The sequence below is a fragment of the Lathamus discolor genome, chromosome 14 (genome assembly GCF_037157495.1).
Source record: "Lathamus discolor isolate bLatDis1 chromosome 14, bLatDis1.hap1, whole genome shotgun sequence".
Classification (NCBI taxonomy): Eukaryota; Metazoa; Chordata; class Aves; order Psittaciformes; family Psittacidae; genus Lathamus; species Lathamus discolor.
The window spans coordinates 6,230,270-6,248,195 of record NC_088897.1 but is presented as its reverse complement, the minus strand read 5'-3'; the positions used below and the strand labels follow the sequence as shown (position 1 = coordinate 6,248,195).

Sequence of the window (17,926 nt, the reverse complement as noted above, 5' to 3'; positions counted from 1 at the left end):
ATTGCCAGCAGCCCCATGCAGGCTGCAGACACGGAATCTGGGCGCCAATCTCCCACCCTTCCCTGCTGCAGCCCTGGAGATGGCTCCTCCACCACCGTGCCTGGAGCTGTACGTGGCTGTAGGCAAGTGTCTTGTCCTCAAGCACTTTGGGGTTATTTTAAGCCAAAGCCAGCAGCACGGTGCTGCCTGAAGGGTGAATTACTCTTGCTAATCAATGCGAAATCAAGTATGTTAGTTTAGTTCTAATTTGAGCCGTGTCCCTGGCCTGTTGTTACCCCCCCTTCCCCCTTGCTGCAGGTATATTTAGGGATGCAGGTGTATTTTGGGCTGGCTCATTTGCTGTACTTTGAAGGACAAAATGATGCCAAGTTGCCTTCCATGCATAGCTGCAATGACCTGGGGTCACTGCACCACAGCAGGGCTCCTGCATCCTCCTGGGTGTGGATGGCTGCGGGAGGTGCTGGGAGGGAACGGCATTGTCCTTATTTTTCTATTTCCTTAGCCTTTTTTTCTTAAATAAAACCTTTGTCGGTGTTATTCCCTAAATAGAGAGCAGCACATGGAGAGGGGCTGCTGCAGGAATGCCGCTAGGGCCGAGCACAGAGCCTTTCTTTGGTTGAAGGCACGTCTGGTGAGTGATCTCCCTGTCCTTATCTCGGCCCACAAGCTTTCAATGATATTGTCTTTGACTGACATCAAGGGTCAGTGCTGGCGTTTGCCAGACCATCAGCTCCCTGCCACTACCCTTGCTCCTTCAAACAGCGTATTCAAGAATGCCCACAGCCACGGTAATGAAAGTGCAAACACTCCCACTGCATTAAGCCCCACAACACTTCTATTTAGGGCTAAAAACCTTGCTGGCATCTAATTACCACCCTGCACTTGCAATTCATTGCACAGCAAGAGTGCAACACCACCAGGTAAGACATGACATGAATCCTCATCCCAGCAGGAAGCAGTTGTGAACAAGAGCAGCTCAAAGCCTGCAGCGCTCCCCCCACGATCCAGCCAGCCTGGGCAGCCCTTCCCAAACACCGACATCCACGACAGGAGTTGCTGGCAACACCTTTCTTCCCCTAACTCTTCATATTTGTTTTCAATGCTTTAATAAGCTTCCTCGCATTAAAAGGGCACACTTGCTCCCGGGAGGCCAACAAGACATGTTTGAGCAGCTCAAGTTGCCCGAGTCGCATGGAGAAATAAGATATAAATTAAAGATAACTTAATGGAGCTCACAGCAGCGAAGCTGTGCCACAATTTAACAGGAGCTTTCTGCTTGTTCGCCCCAACCCACCACACACCACCAGTCACACAGCAACATTAATAACAACTCCGATACGTGTCCCTGTGCACTTTAGTTCACCTTTCCTGTATTTTATGCAAAGCTCTTCAAGACTTGTTTCATCAAGAGTTTGCCCCCCGACTTTTGGCAATTACACAAGATTTGATACAGAACTTCAGCTAAACGCGAGCGTGTGGTGTCCCGTGGGTCCACGGAGACCTGCCTACACAGGGCTCAGTCCTGCAGCTAGAGGTGGCTCAGCTGAGACAAGAGATTCCTGTCACATCACTGTGACTGCTCGTGTTTAAATGCAGAGCGCAAGATGGAGCAGCTCACGTGTGAAGTCAAGCTCAACAATGTTCCCATTACCACTGACAAAGACTTTACAATCACTTTATTAAAAATGTATCAGCTTGGATTTTGCCAAACTCATTTACACAGAACACCCCCCCCGAGAGAAACGACACAACTTCACCTGCGGGCTGGGGCGTCACAGAGAGCTTCCCACACTTCAGCACGAGATTTGTAAGCGCCTGCTACAGGTACTGACAGCTACTGCATCCCATCTCCATCAGCTCCCCGTGGCCTAACCGCACTCACCACAACCGCTCTGCTAAGAAGATACCAAGAAACAAGGCTCTGCTTCTTGCCCAGTAAGACTCCATACCCTGCTCGGTGCTCCCAAAAAGCCTGTATGATATAAAAGGCTCTCTGCACCCGAGAGCCGCCAAACCCCTGAAGGCAGAGTGTAGGGACGCTCCCCAGAAATCAAAGGCAGTGGTCTGTGATCAGCACATGAAGACTGAAGTACCTGTTGAGCACTGAGCACTGTTCACATCTGTTCCCTGAGCACCAACCCTGCAAGCAGCCAAGAGGGAGCTTTGTTTCCAGCCTACCTCCATAAACAGGATAGACTGGCTACTGTCACTATCAATCTGCCCTTCTACAGCAACAGCAGCACAGACAGCCTATGATTACCTCTCCAGGCTGTCTTATTTAACAGTGCTTTCTTCCTGCAAACAAGAGCTCACTCCTCCAGTTTAACCAACGTGTTCTCGTGTTCAGAGCTCACACGGAAAGCCTGTAACAGCCCAGGATAAGAGCACACCTCTGCCTCCCAGCCACTGTGCATTCAGCTTCCACATGAACAGCAGCCTGGGCAGAGTGCAGCTGGTGGTGGACACAAGGACAGCTGTGCTGGACTCCAACAGCCAGCATGACTTTTCTTCCACATAAAGAAATAGCTATGAAAAACCCCCCTTTCCTTGAGAAATACTTTGGATAAGGCCAGCCCTGCCACCCCAGAGCTGGTGACAAGGAAAGCATCTATAAATTAAAGTCCTGTGCTACAGATTTCACCTCATGCCAGTCTTCCCTGATGGAGATGCCCTCCATCCTTAAGTACAGAGGGATTCACCAGCTGTGGCTGGCCTCAGTCTCTTCGTAAGCTCATCACAAACCATCCAGAGCACTCCTTGCATTTTCACTCCTCAGGGAATGTACCTCCTTTCCTGCAGCCAGGCTGGAGCGTTTCAATGATGCAGAGATGGCAACACACCCAGGAGCTACTGCGGCCATCTCTGCTCACAGTCACTTCTCGCTTGGCTTCACAGAATGAGTCTTCCCTTCCAAGAGCTCGTCACCAGGTGCCCCCATCTTCTTAGCACAGCGCTGAGGCCCACCGGTATGACTAGGTAAAAGACTTAACCATGCTTACCATATGATCAACTCCACACGCAACGTCCACCACCTCACCGGGTACAGTCACCTGCATCAGACACACAAGAGTGCATTATTTCTTCAGCTGGGACTTCGCACCTGGTGTTTCCTATTTCTCCTTCTCCTCCTGCTTAACACGCCAGCTGGTTTCACAGGGACGTGTACCAATGAAAGTGCCACCTTGAAAACCCAGAGAAAGAAGATTCAGCACCAGAGACGCTTGTGCGCCGAGTTGTCCCCCTCCACGCTCCACAGAAGGGCATAAACCTTTGGAAGGACGGAACATGAGGACTCACTAGCAGATAGTGAGGAGATCATAACCTCAGCCCATCTGTTCCGCAGCAGAAACAGCACAACCAACCAGAGTGCCATCCAGACAGCAGGAAGAGGATCTGCCCAAGGATTTGCCTCTTCTCTCATCAGCAAGGACTGGAACAAGGCAAAAGCTCAACTCCAGCCTAAGGCAGTTTTTGCTATGATGCTAAGCAGATCCAGCTCACTCACTAGAATAGTTACAGCTCTTTCATGTAAAGCTGACTTCAAGCAGAGGCTACAAAAGGAAGTTAGAGCTAAGGGAGAGGAGAGATGGCTAGTTCTAGGGCAGGAGGTCACGGACAAATATCCTGGTAACTGCCCCTGCTTTGATACACTGCTGTAGTAGTGTCAAACAGTAGCTGGCTGTTTGAGGGAGCATAACCCTCAGTGTCCACACTTAGGGAAACCTGGACATGCCACACTTGGTGAATTCCCAAACTCCACTCAGCCACAGCAGTGTGGTTTTAGGCAAATGCTCCAGAGCTGTCTTTTTAATTCGTTTTTAATAGGAGAAAGCATGCTAAAGATACACATCCACTGCAAGTCCAGACATAGGGAAAGGACTCCAGGGTGGTCCCACTGGTTGCCTCCCTCCTCTCCTACTCGGCCTTTATGGAGACTGGGAACATCTGTTAGGCTGAGTGCTGAACTCCAGAGCCAGACTCTTCTACACTCCCAGAGCCATCAGAGAAGGGAGTGGAACTGGAAACGTTGCAAAACAGCTATGAAAACAGTTCAGTGGCTAAGGATCTCCTACTACCGCTACATAACCCATCCACTGACCCACCACCATAGCTGCCTGACATGGAAGAGGAGCAAGGGAAGGTCATAGGTCCACTCCTATGTGGACCTTCCTGCCACCAGAGTCTGACCACAATGACCAAAATGTTCACCTAATTTAGACCTTTTTGGTCACAGATGACCAATACGGGTGGTTTTCTTTGCAGCCTGTACAAAAGTGTGGCTTAGTAAGGGAGGGAAGAGGCAGTAAGGGGTAGCAGGCAGAAGACCGTGGATGAGTGGGAGGCAAGAACTGTTCAGATGCGATAGAGTACCAGATGTTGCTTTGGGATCTGAGACTGATACTGAAATAGCAGACTAAAGAATTCCTGAATCCCTCCATCCCTCAGCATGCTACACAAGGACCCCCGGAAAACAAAGCAGTTCCACAGTCACCCCAGGTTTTCACTTTTTTCTAAGTTACTCAACAAAACTACACAGCAAATGATGTTTCTTCCCCTCAAGACAACAAAGACTACCTAAAGGATATACTCTTGACCTTAATACTTCCATTCTTACCCTCCATGGGAAATAATGGTCTTCCATTCTTCCAGTTCCCAGGCACCCTCTTAGATTCTTGCCCCATACAAACAGCTCTCCTCTGTCTGTACAGGATAAAAAAAGAATCAAAAGAATAAAACAGGGCAGAGTCATTAAAAAGGAAGAATTCTCTCTGAGATTCTGACAAGTGTGGCTACAGTGCTCTGGGAGTATAAAGGGTTATACATGCAGTATGAAAGCCATCGAGTTTAGTTCCAAGTACAATAAATGTGGTTAGGGAAAACAATGCCTAATGAGCAGGACAAGCAGCAAGCTCTGGGCACAAGTCTTTGCTTCCCCCTCTTACAGCTCTTGCTTTGGAATTTTAGTTGAAGAAAGAGTGCAGCAGAAGAGATTCCAGGGAATCATTCACGGTGAAGGCAATCATTTGTGCTGGAAATCAGGCAACAACAGCTGACCCACATCAGCTCTCGGCACAGCAAATCAGGTAAGCAAGGCAGTGAAATCTGTCCCAGGCCACCACCTAGGGACTGGTTATTCTGCCCGATAGAAGCGACCTTCTAATGACAGCTGGGGAAAAGAAAAGGAACTTGTGTTCAACAGTGGGAGAGTTTTAAGCTCCTCAGCAATACATGCGGATCTCAGAAGTGCTCAGATCAGCCCCTAGCAGAGACAAAGAAAACACAGTCGATAACATGAGCACAGTTTAATCAGAAGGCAGATTTTAAAGCTTCCTGAATACCAGGGGGAGACCAGCTACAAGCACCCTGCAACCACACTTACAGTGCCATGCACACCACAGCCCCAAGAAGGACCAAACACGCTGGCACCTGGCATGTTGCATTAGTAAACGATCACTTTGGCCACCAAGCAATGGGTTTTCTGCACTGCTGCCCTCTGCTGCCTATTCTTAGATGACTCTCCAATTCAAAACTTCCTTTAAAGGCTGGTATAAAGCACAGGGCGTACATGTCAGTGTCACACCCTCTGCCTGTTAAATGTGTAGGTCTTCTCATCTCAGATTGTTAACTCAGTTGTTCAGAGGAGCCAAGAAACCCCGAGTCTGATTTAGACTCGGTTTTAGTTTGTTCCTTTATCACACGAATTCCTGCTGCTTCTGAAGTGCAGCTGACTTAATCTCTACAAGGAAATGAAAAAAAACCTCCCCAGGTTTCCTGTTTTAGAGAAGCGTTTTGTTTGCTTTGGAAGAATAACACTTTCTCAATTGAAGCATATGCTAGTGCAGTACCTGTGTCAGAAACTGTGCTGACACCTGCAAATGTGCTGCCTGCCCCTCCTGTTGCAGTCCAGTGCGCTTTAAGTCTAAAGACAGATTCTTGGTTTTCTCTTAACTGCTAGCAACACAGCCATGGGCCTTCTTCATGGCAGCAGGACTAGAAACTTACTTGTAAGTGCTGCAAAATGGCTGAGTCCACAGCGAACGTGAGCAACACGGATGTCCGGATTGAAGTCTGACCAGCCAAAAAGGCTGGGTGGGATCATCTCTGGCACTGCTGTCTCTATTAGGTTTGGTCCTTTCCCAAGAATTCCATATCCCCAGACAAAAACATTTCCTTCTTCTGTATTACAATAAGAACACATTCTGTAAGAAAGTCTGTGCTTGTGAAATTCATGCCATGACCAAGAGTTAATCAGATCCAAAAGGATATTTTCCTTTCTCCCAGAGCAGTCTAGCACCTTTTGACTATTTCAAACTTCCAAACAATGCATTCCCATCCAAATGCCTTCAGTTTTTCCTAAGCTGTGCAAGCAGATCAAGCTTCACAGGCAAAACTTTCATTGGGAAATAATGCCAACACAGTGCGGGCTGGATAAAGATACTTCAGCTTACTGACTGATGGGATAGATGTTGAGTGTTTTACTACCACCGCTGTTTCCGTTGAGGCATGGCCAAACCAGCATTAGGCCAGTCGCTCTGCCTGGCATTCTGCCTTACACTGGGTGCCTGGGAAAGGCAGCAGTTGGACAGCATAAGACAGAGTATGTTGCTGTGTCTGCTCCCTTCAAGCTCGAAGCTCAAGTATCTTTGTCATCACAAGCACATCATATATATGAACATCTTCCTTGAGATGATCCTTCATGAAAGTAGTACAATCCTCTCCCTTGTTCCTTCGCTTTCAAGCTGTGGTCCCTTGGCCACCAGCAATCCAAAGCAGCACTCATTAAGAAGCTTGCTGCAGAGCTTCACTGTTCTCAGAACTCTCTGCTTGCCAGCCAAATTTATCAAGATTTATTTACATGTCAGATTTATAGAATTTGAAGGGCTCTTTTTCTCTCAAGTGCTGCCACCCTTCCTCCCCATATCCATCTTTATGGATGGCCCTTGTGATCATCAAACTAGATCAGAGCCACAAGCAGCAACCATGCTCTTGTTCTCGTTTGCTCAAGTGCTCACACAGCACATACTGGAAGCAACACTCTGTGGCTACTAACTCTCCGTGTACATTCTTAAATCACAGATTTCTCCGTCTCCCACCCTTCCTCATAAAGACAGTATTCTTCAGTTCCCAGTAAAAAAACCCAGCATGCTCCATGATGCTACAATCCACTTACAACACGGGCTTGCACTAAAGAGGATGAATGTAAAAGCAAACTCACCCGTCAGCACGACATTGCCAGTCCCTCCACACGCAGCCTCCTTTACCTTCCCAATCTTGAATGGCAAATGTCTGGGAACATTCACCTGTGTGAGGTTGCAGGAGACTTCTTACAGACAATGTAAGCTGCCAACCAGACACGCATTTTAGACTTGTTCTCTAGTTCTGATGAGGGGTTACCTTCACTAAATTGCTGATACAGACGACCTCTATTGCCTGAATTACGGAATGAATGCAAGTCCCACGATTAAAAAAACCTACATGAAATGCATCAAGGCTGAGAGTGAGGACAAAGCGGAAGAAGTTTCCCACTGGAAAGCTTATATGCATGGCAACAAAGATGGGAATGCTTAACATCTGCTTATACCCCTGGCTCTCTGAGGCAGACCCAATGGGAAAGTCAGCACATTGGCAAGTTTTCACAAAATTGGCCCATGGCATTTTTGAACAGGCTACAGAAAAAAAATCACTTGAAGAAAATCGCTCTTATTTGGTAGAGTTCAGCACAACAGCAACATACACAGCTTGACACATGCGAACAGCGACCCTGGATTTCCCAGATAATCTCCAGCTCTGCGATTCCACAATTCGGCCTTTATCTACATTTTCCCTAAAATTCCCACTTTGACAAACACGCCATTCATCCATTTCAGACCCTCTTGACGTCCACTGAGCACCCAGCCAGGGAACTACTGCACTACTTAACCTGGTCACTGTCTTCAGGCCTTACAGGTCTCATTAAGTAGCCTTACAAGAACAGGCATAGGAAATAGAGGTACTTATTTTACCAATTCAACTGTCTGTTCCTAGTCTTCTGCTAAGGATATTTTGAGTATCAATTAATTCCTTGACTCCATTTCCTACCCTCACTGTAGGAGGAAACCATCTATCCAATTACCTCAGGACTACAATCCTTAGTGTCAAGTCAGCACTGTATCTTTGCCCCACGAGTCTGCTCTAAAAAACTAAGCCGTGAGACACTGGGATTTGCTGAGGACTCAGCTATAAACTACTAAGGTTGTTCACGAAAAATCACCAATATACAAGGTGACTGGAAGGGACTTCCAAAGATCATACGGACCAGCAGCGGGCTCAAAGCAGGACCACTCCGAAGTCTAGATTAGCCAGCCAAAAGCCTAAATCCTGTCCTGAAACCAACACAGGCCCTCAAGCTGGATCTAAATTCGGTGCAGAATCTGTGGGATGGGGAAGTAACACGGGGTGCACTCTTCCTTTGTAACAGACAAACTGGGGTGAGGTGACACAAACTTTTGCACATCAATAGCTGGGAAATGTACTGCCCTAAAGCTGCACAAACATTTCAGACGGACTGGTTTTGTGAACATAGGTAAAACCAGCCTGCTAGTGGTGTGAGTTTATACTGATTTACAATGCTGCCTAAGGAAGCCAGAGCCGGGAGAGGTGTGTAATTTTTCGATGTGCACACAGCAGCTGAACTGAAACATATAAAACCATGCCCTCAGGCCAACTGACCTGTGTGGTTTCCGTGACAGATGCCAACTGCAGGTATTCTGAATTTCCCCAACCAAAGACATCTCCTTCATCTGAAACAGCCAGGCAACAGTCCCCGTAGGAAGAGACCTGGATAATATTTACTCCAGCAATGTCACCATGTAGCTTAGTAGGAACACTGGTGATGTTGTAGTGTCCAAGACCTGAAAGGAAAAAAAGAAAAAAAAGTAGAAGAGATTATGAAGCATTTTTTCCAGACATACTTTTAACACCCACATGGGATCATTCTGTCATGTTAGAACCCAATCACCCTTCCTCCAAAAGAAATCTTCCTGTCCATCTCTTTTAACTACCAGTTTGAAAAGACAAGCAGCCACAAACACCAGTTCTACTAGCCTCTCTAGAGTACAAAACACCTTTACACAATCACACCTGGAACAGTCTCCTCCCTCATCTGCATGGACCAAAGTGTTTGAGAGAGCAGTAACCAAGCCAGGCAGACATCACAACAGAGGTGAAGATTCACAAACTGGCTGTATCCTGCCTTCTGCAAGGAAAGCCATGAGTAACAGCACACTGCAATCAGTTTAGACAACAGCAGGTGAAGTGGCAAAAGAGGCTGGGAAGGAAACACATTACATGGCAAAGGGCTGCTTGGAAAAGAGGACAGAAAGGGCTGCCAGAGGACAGAAACAAGAATGGCCTACAGTATGTCTACACAAGACAACCACAGGAAGCACCCAGATTCAGGAGCAGCAGAAGGAATGGTAGGAAGGACTGTGAGGAAGTTCTTTGACAGCAGAAGCCACCAGACGAAGGGCCTGGTCAAAGATCCCATGCTAAGACAGCCGTAGCTACCAAAACTTTCTGTCAGTTCAAAACAAGCAAGAAACAAAACAGACCCTGAAATAAGAATTGGGAAGGCAAAGCCTGCCCAGAACAAGGCTTCCCAGACCACTTCCACATCCCCTCACAAGCTTTAAACAGCAGGCACATTCTCCTCAGACTGCATGCTTGGATTGCCAGCGTGGCATCCTAAAGCTCTTCTAAAAATTAACTGGTTTGTCTCAGTTTGGCTACACAAGAGTATTTAGACCATCTGCACACAGCTGGAAACATCCCAGCCCTTTTCTGTCCATACATGCATGACAAATATACATCAGAAGCTCTGAATTAGGGACAGCTTATGTTCATCAATTCACTGAAATGCAAGCTGAACTGAGGTCCTACCTGTTTGTCCGTCAGCTCCCCATCCACATGCATAGACTGTACCTTTCTTGGTTCTGAATAGGCTGTGGTCCTGCCCACATACAACCTGTACACAAACAGAAAGTCAAAGTTGGTCAGTGAAGTTCATGTGTTGAGAACTGATTTAATTAAGCATTACTGGGAAACCAACTGAGCAATTAACCTCTACAGTGCCCATATATAAGGTTTTCCACCTTTCTCTCCCCATCGAACTGCTCTACAGACAGGGAAGGCATGACACAGAATCTTCCTTGTGGAAAATATTGCTGCAGTTGATTTGTTCTGAGATCCAAAGCAAGGCCTGGTTAACAGAAAGTTTAATTCAGCAGTACAATACAATAAAACAACAAAGAGTAAGGAAGAGATGTCCCTTCCCAGAGTGTTACCACATGGCTCCAATGCCAGCTACAAACTGCTATTGATTCCTTGCCATGTAAGCGCTCTAGGAACACATCTGTTCTCAAACTGACATTTACGTTGAATTAGCAACCATGCCTGCCACAGGCTTAACATGAACTAAAACCAAGACCTTCAAAAGCAGACCTTAAAAATCAGCCAAAGATTAAAGATATTTAACCCACAAGTTAAGAGAGTGGAGGCATCAGAACAACCTCCCTGCCACATAGGTGTTACCTAGGAGTTGAGCAAATGCAGCAATTGCAGCCCAGTATATCATTTCCTTCTCTACAGCAAGGGCACACTGCTGGCTCACAGTCAACCTGGGGCCCACTGAGACCCCCAGGACCTTTTCTGCTGAGCCAGTCTGCCCCCAGCATGCAGTGGTGTCCGGGGCTTTTCCTCCCCAGGTACAGGAGTCACCTGGGGCACCCTTCCCCTTGCTGAACTTCACCATCAGCCCATTTCTCCAGCCTCTGGACAGCAGCACCACCCTCTGGTCTATCAGCCACTCCTCCCTGTTTTATGTCATTTACAAACTTGCTGTGGGTACACTCTGCTCCATCATCCAGATCATCAGTGAAAATGTTAAACAGAACTGGACCCAGCACTGACCCCTGAGATACAGCTCTAGTCACTGGCATTCAGCTAGTCCCCATGCCAATGATCAGCACCCTCTGAGCACGGCTGTTCAGCCAGTTTTTAATCCACCTTCAGAATTCAGATGATCCTCTTACCTGGACAACTTTGCTGTCAAAGTCCTTCAGCTGATGAATTACATGGCTTTCACTGGACACCATCAAACAACCACCGAGAAGAGAAAAGGCAATACAGAGGATTTCAGAGGACTGCAACCAAAAAACATGAAGGCAGACCTGCCTTTACTGAAAGCCCCTTTGCTATTACACAAAGAGATTCTTTCACATGTTCTCTTCTATATGCAAAGAGCAGCTCCACTATAAAACGCCTGCACAAAGAAAGAAAGTAATTTTGTGCTCTCCTATTTCAGAAGTTAAGAACTGTCACTTTTTAAACATAAACTCTGATGGGAATTAGGGGTGGGAGCAATCCTCAAATTCCCTAGTCTAGAATGAGCACAGACACTTGGTAATACTGCAGCACCTATATAAATGCTATACCTCACTAGAGACTAACCAGATATCCCAGAGCACAGTGTAGTGTTAACAACCATGTCATTCTTTCACAAAAACAGGAATTCTGCTGTTTTGAACAATCTAATGACTAACTTCCAGTATCAAGGTGAAAAAAAGCCAGCAAAATCACAGTTGTTTTATTTAACTCCACAGGAAAACTCTTGTGGATCACAGAGAGAGGAATAAGCAAGATCTGTTCTAGGCCCTGCCAGGGAAAAAGTGACTTTCAACATATTCCCACTATCCACTTCCATCAATACTATCTGAGAGAGCATTTTGAGAATATGCTTTGGTGTGGCCCACAAAAACCCTGTAAAGGCAAAGCACTGCAGATTTAAGTGTAGTTACAGCAAAGAGATTAAACAAAAGGATGTCTCTCTCCTCATTAACTGGCATTTCTAACACCTTCAGATTTTGCACGAGAGGCTAAAGGGAGAAAGACTGACTACTAACACCAATTACCACGAGCAATTTATGAAGGCTGAGTTTTCTCACTATGTCCTGTGAAATCTGTCACATGCTGACATCTTTCTGCCTTTCGTGAATGTAGTCAGAAGGGTGCTAAAGCCCAGCCTGGATTTAAAGCCAGGCTGTTTACCTGATGCCTGCAGCATAAAAGCCTATTCTTGGACTACTTAAAACAGGATCCTTTCAGTACCAGACTTTTCCCACCTCCAGGCTTTTCTGTAGGGTTGTTTTCACGCAATCATGTTTTTAAGATTAAGGAAGTTCAGGATCTTTGGAGTCTCACCTGTACGTTTCATCTTCAACAACCTTCCGGCCACACTGTCCGTAAGAATTATTCCCCATGGTGAAAACTGAAAAACAATAATAAAATGCACTGGTTTTATTATTGTCCCCCTGAAAGCCTCTTTTCAGGTACACAAAATATTTTTATGCGGTCCTCAATATGAAAGGTAGAATACAGTGCTGTAAAAATTGGCATTAGCTTTCTTCAAACCAAGTCCACTTAAATTCAAGTGACTGAATCCATTTTTGTCAACAATATCCCAACAATATTACTGCAGGCACCTGGAGCCCATTGGCTGTTTTTAGTAACATCCTGCCGTTGCCAAGGAGACTTAGAAATAGATCATCACTCCCACAGGAGCTTTAAATCAACCCACGAACCGGCTCACCCACTGATAAGCAGCACTGGATCACTAGGCACAGCACTGAGAAGCCACCTGACCAGAGAATTCCCAGAGATGTGGAAAGCCAATTCTCAAACAGGATCTTCAGTGTACAGGCCTGTTAATGAATTGCTTTTGTAAGTGTAGCACTCTGGGGCTTCAAGGCGAAAATAACACAGGAGTATTGTATAGTCATCCAAAACTGCATTCAAAATCATGTTTGTCTTGTTCAGCCAGACAGGCTACACTTCAACAAGGCCCAAGGCTAGATAAACAATCCATATTTTACAACACTTGTAGTGAAAAAGCTTCCAACACATTCATAGCTTGAGCCAAGCAGAGCTCGATGCAGTTATCAGCTCAGGGCTCTCCCTCCCAGCAGCAATCCCACAAAGGCCACTAGCAACCTGCATTCCATTTACAGCGCAACCAGCCCGTCTGGGGCCTAGTTCTGAGAGACAGAGACAATCTTTCTCAGAGCTTTTAATAAAAGCACAGTGCTGGGGACAATGGACACCTGACAAGCAAAGCTATACCTCCTTCACTATCCGTCAGGATCAGGGAATGGGCTCTCCCACAGGACACCTGCAAGACTCGAGTCTGCTGCGGCTTCTCCAGTGGTAACGGAACCGGAGAGGGTTCCAAGACGTATTCATAGCCCTTAGCTTAAGGAAGGGAGAGAAATTTTAAAAGTCAGCAGCTTCCACAAAGCAAATTCATAATTTATTTGCCCATCCTGTTGTACATACACACACTCACTTCTATCTTGCTCCAAAAGCAGATATATTTTAGAAAGCCAAGATACTAACCAAAGTAAAAGGCTGACTGGGATTTTTCATGGTCGGGGAGAAGTTAAAAGCCATAGGGATGGTTGAAGCCAATAATCACTGGTTGAAGTCAAAAATCCACATCTAGAGGCTAGATGTCATTAAGGTTTCAGATGGCCAGAACTCAGAAACTGAGGCTTTCAGCCATATGTTTACCCACGCTGGTAAATAAGGCTGGATTATGGCTTAACACCATGCATGAACTAAGCACTCTGTGCACCCAGGAATATTGCAATCAAGGCACAACAGCAGCAATCACTAAAAGACAGCACAAAAAGTGAACAAAAATATCTTAGGGCTTCATATTTAAACAACTGTGGATTAAATGCCCTTTCAGAAAAAAGGAATGCAGGAAACATTAGCTAGCCTGGCTCCTCAGGGGATAAAAGATCCAGCATTTACAAAAGAAAATGACAGGCTGTACTAGAAAGAAGATTTAGCAACGTGAAGAGCACGTAATCACCTATGGTCAACTGGGAAACAAAATAAAGGAAAAAAGGAAGAACAGCAAAACATTAGCAGTACTAAGGAAAAGGTTACAGGGAGACAAAAAGCTTTGATATCAAAGCTACTGTAACAACTGAAACAGAACCCAGGAGGACCCAAAGCAGTATTCTGCTCGCATGCAGCAGTGCTTTAGCTGGTTCTCACTGCCTTCACTTAGAAAATACCCAGAAAATCTAGATATCCTTTTACAGCAAGACACTACTTGATGTGACAGGCATCGTAACTGGCTGTTTGCAAACGGTGGGAGCCTGCCGTGCAATATAGCAGGAACTGAAATGCGACGTGTGTCTGTCTAGAGACATGGAAGTTACAAAGCAAAAAACCTTTTCCTCTCTCACTGTTCCTTCCAGCAGAGCGACACAAGCTGAAAATCACACACTGAAATCAGACGGATTCTGGAGAAAAGAGGCAATGAAGTGACTAAGGAAGAGGAGGGCACAAGTAAAATACTAATAGTTTAGTTTAGAAACAGCTGAAGTTAGAGCATGAAATAAGACAACTCAGAAGGCTGCAGACTCCCCTGGAAACAAAGAATCTACAGGGACACCGTGTTAGGACTAGTAGGTACCAAAGTAAGCTTGTAAAACTGAGTAATAAACTCAGTTTTACAACAGGAAGCTCATCTCTGGGAAGTTAAGTAGCAATCCCACCGATGTGCACTGCACTGTCAGCAGATCCTGCCACACACTGAACACTCTCTTCTTTAGAAGTGCTTGAACTGCAAAATTATTTAACCTATTTCTGGATTCTCTGGCAAAAACAATCAGTGGGTCAGATGAAAAACAAGTCAACTGCAAGATACTCCTGAGACTTCAGCACATACAGAACTAAGAGCTGAAGCAAGTCAGAGACAGCCATTCTATTGGAGAAGTTTGTGGTTTTCGTATCTGTCTTAGGTGGAAGGTAGCCATGTTCTGCACTGAAATTATCATCTTAAATGCGTTTGAGAGTCTGGTATGAAACAGAATGACTGAATAACACGTTTCTCTTTCAAAATGCAATTTGATATTAAAATAAAAAACCTCTACAGGCTCACAAAAAATTCCACTGGCTGTACAGAAAGATCTCTGTGGGAAAGCAAATTAGCTTATAGGTGCAAAAGCATCTTGCCAAAACTGGTTTATTAACTAGTCCACTACAGTGTCTACTACCAAATTAGAGAGATTCAAAGCAACACCTTAACCACACACACACCCTTTTGCAGAATAAACTGTGATATTTTAGTTCTATCCAGGCAAGAATGTAAGCACAGTGCACAGAACAGATCCATACTGTGACCAATTACAAGGCACACAAAAACACAGCTAAGTTCTCAGAAATACCCTCTTAAAAACAACCAACCAAACAAAAGCACAGCCCTGCACTCTGCATCAAAGCCCCCTGGACATTTTTCATGCTTTCTAGTGTGAAGTTTCTCACATCATATGTATCCTGCAGTGCTGCCCTCCAAGCCTATAAAACACTTCAATCCTTACTTCGGTCTCTTCTGCTCCTCTGGAATCCAAGCTGGGAATCCTTGTTCAGCCCCATTCCCCACACCTTGGTGATGTCCGTGGTGCGAGAGGACAGCAGAGTGAATCCATAACCGCAGGCAGCAGAGGATATCTTCGAGGACAAAGACAAACCACACCATTCAGTTACAAACCGGAGCTTAGAAGAACAAGTTTCACTCTATGCTACTGGGTCATCAGCATTCAGCCTTCCTTAAGCTGTATCCAAACACAGCCCAGACTCACAGTAAGCGTGGTCTTTACAAAACTGACCGGAAACACTCTTCAGTGATAGGCAAAATAGCGTAAACTCAAGTCCAACATTACTGCCTTAGAGTTTTATTTTCGTGTGCGTACATACACAGAATCATTAGGGTCGAAAGGGGACTCTGGAGATCATCTGGTCCAACCCCCTGCTAAGACAGGGCCAACTCGAGCAGGTTACATAGCTTTGCATTATTTAGGACCCATTCAAACACAACAGGAAGCGCTACCTGCAGGCGAGCAGCAGCACACAAACCAAAGGAAATTATGAAAACAATACTCCCGTTTTATTCATTTTGCCAAAGAAAAGCCCAGTATAAAAGCTCTGACCCTCCTGAACTGGACATAAGTTTAGCACCTGAAACGTGCGGGCAAAATGACAACGTGATTTGCAACACAAGGCTCCAATTTCATGGAGGTGAGGGTAGATAAAAGCCACTGAAAATGAAACCGCCTTTCTCTGACAAGCGCTGCTCACATTCTTGCTCTTTCGTACCTCCGACTAAAGAATACCGGTTTCTTTTCCCAACCGCATGCTACTGCAGTTACACCAACGACCACCCCGGTCAGCGCCTCCGTACTGACAGAGCCACGGCAAGGTCTGAGCATCAGGCTCCCGAACGCCCTTCCCTGCGGACCGGCGGGCACGGCCGGAGGAGCCGGCCCCGCGCACACCTTCTCCTCCGTCTCCAGCCGGTAGGGAGTGACCTGGATCCGCCGCGGCTTCTTCCAGCCCGCGTCCGGCTTTACGAAGCTGGGGATGCCCAGGGCGCCCGAGCAGCAGAAGCCCCACACGAACACGCGGTCTTTCCGCTTGGCCGCCTTCCCCACGTACTGGAACACCGGCGCGGCCTCCTCGGCCTCCCTCAGCTGGCGGGTGCTCTGCGGGCCCGCCGGCCCGGCCAGGCCCCTGCGCGGGGCGGGCAGCAGCCGCGCTCCCCTCAGCGCGCACCGCATCGCGCCCCTCAGGCCGCCGTCACCGCCGCCATCTTGACGGCCTCTCACCTGCGACTCAGCGCGGCGCCGGCGCCCGGTCACCGCCCCCTGTGCGCATGCGCCCGGCTGCGGCTCCGCGACGCTTTCTTAAAGGGGCTATGTCACCCCGAGTGTCCGACAGAGACGCACACCTGGGACTAGATCTGATCCCAGCTCCAGCTCCAGCTCCAGCCCCAGCCCCAGCCCCAAACCTAGCCCCAAACCTAGCCCTAGCCCCAGCCCCAGCCCCAGCCCTAGCCCTAGCCCTAGCCCTAGCCCCGGCTCTAGCCCCAGCCCCAGGCATACACCCAGACCCAATTCCAAACCTACACCTGATGCCAAAATAATAGGGTTAAAAGTGACAAGGTGAGCAGACACACGGGTCTGTATTGAAACCATGGAATGTGTCTAACCATGAAGAGCATCATGGACAGCCACAGGACAGCACAGGCTGTCTTTTGCTTTGCTGATTAGATAGATACATGCGCATGAATTAGAACAAAAGTTCGGATAGGAGTGAACCCTTGACTAACGCTGCATAATTCTAATACCAAAATACACACCCCTTTGAGACTAATTAGAGGACCTCCCTAATTGTTTTAAACATGAAGCTAAATGTATAAACATGAAAATGTGTAATCATGGGTGGCAGAGGAAACTGTTACTTGCCAATCAGTTACACCTTGCTAGTATAAATGTCAGACGAGTTGAAACAAGGGTGCTCTGGCTGTGGCAGAGGCTGAGCACCTGAATCTGCAGAACTGAAATAAAACCAGGTACCTTGACTCCTTGTCTTGATTTGCTTATTGCACATCAGGTGGAGAATCCTCATTTTAGGGACAAAACACCCAGACCCAAATCCAAACCCAAACCCAAATCCAGTCTCATACCGAGAACAAGACCCAATCCTAGCCCTAGACCCTAACCTGCGCCTAGGTGCAGTTCCAGACCCAGACTCAGACATAATTTTAAACCAAGACCAAAACCCAAACCTACACCAAGGTCCAGACCCAGGCTCCATCACAAACCCAGATGCAGACCCAAACCCAAACCTGCCTGGCATGGCAGCGGCAGGGCTGGCTTGGTGGCACACAAACACAGCCCTCACACCACGCTCCCTGTTGAGCAGCAGCCCTGTTCCAGAGGCACTGGCACTGTGATGGCCACTGGCCTCCTGACATGGTGGAGGCCACCACTGCCACACCTGTGCAGCTGTTTTGGGGTCCACCTTGTCTCATGGCTCC

The 17,926-nt window shown here is 46.9% G+C and overlaps 1 protein-coding gene across 4 annotated transcripts; it reads right to left on the bottom strand.

The window, feature by feature from the left end:
- Positions 1–1,661: 1,661 nt before the first annotated feature.
- Positions 1,662–16,732, bottom strand: RCC1L (RCC1 like). 4 transcript variants are annotated; one of them, XM_065695019.1, is made up of 11 exons: positions 16,383–16,731; positions 15,429–15,558; positions 13,156–13,284; positions 12,238–12,304; positions 11,070–11,121; positions 9,919–10,003; positions 8,710–8,891; positions 7,217–7,301; positions 6,004–6,177; positions 4,616–4,701; positions 1,662–3,050 (listed from the first exon to the last, which is right to left on the bottom strand). In XM_065695019.1, exons 1-11 carry the CDS (start codon positions 16,662–16,664, stop codon positions 2,973–2,975), a joined length of 1,350 nt encoding a protein of 449 aa, XP_065551091.1. In that variant the 5' UTR covers positions 16,665–16,731; the 3' UTR covers positions 1,662–2,972. The 4 variants fall into 4 exon arrangements, with proteins under 4 accessions (XP_065551091.1, XP_065551089.1, XP_065551092.1 ...); XM_065695017.1 differs by lacking the exon at positions 1,662–3,050 and adding an exon at positions 3,776–4,038 and having other exon boundaries at positions 16,383–16,732; XM_065695020.1 differs by lacking the exon at positions 1,662–3,050 and adding an exon at positions 3,776–4,018.
- Between the last annotated feature and the right edge of the window lie 1,194 nt (positions 16,733–17,926).

What these genes read in the sequence shown, in the direction of transcription:
- RCC1L (XM_065695017.1), bottom strand. Translation starts at nt 16,664, where the DNA reads ATGCGGTGCGCGCTGAGGGGAGCGCGGCTGCTGCCCGCCCCGCGCAGG. An exon ending in TTGACAGCAAAGTTGTCCAG is followed by an intron (nt 10,004 to 11,069) that starts GTAAGAGGATCA and finishes GTTTGTGTACAG; the next exon opens with GTTGTATGTGGGCAGGACCA. An exon ending in CTGTCACGGAAACCACACAG is followed by an intron (nt 7,302 to 8,709) that starts GTCAGTTGGCCT and finishes AACCTCACACAG; the next exon opens with GTGAATGTTCCCAGACATTT.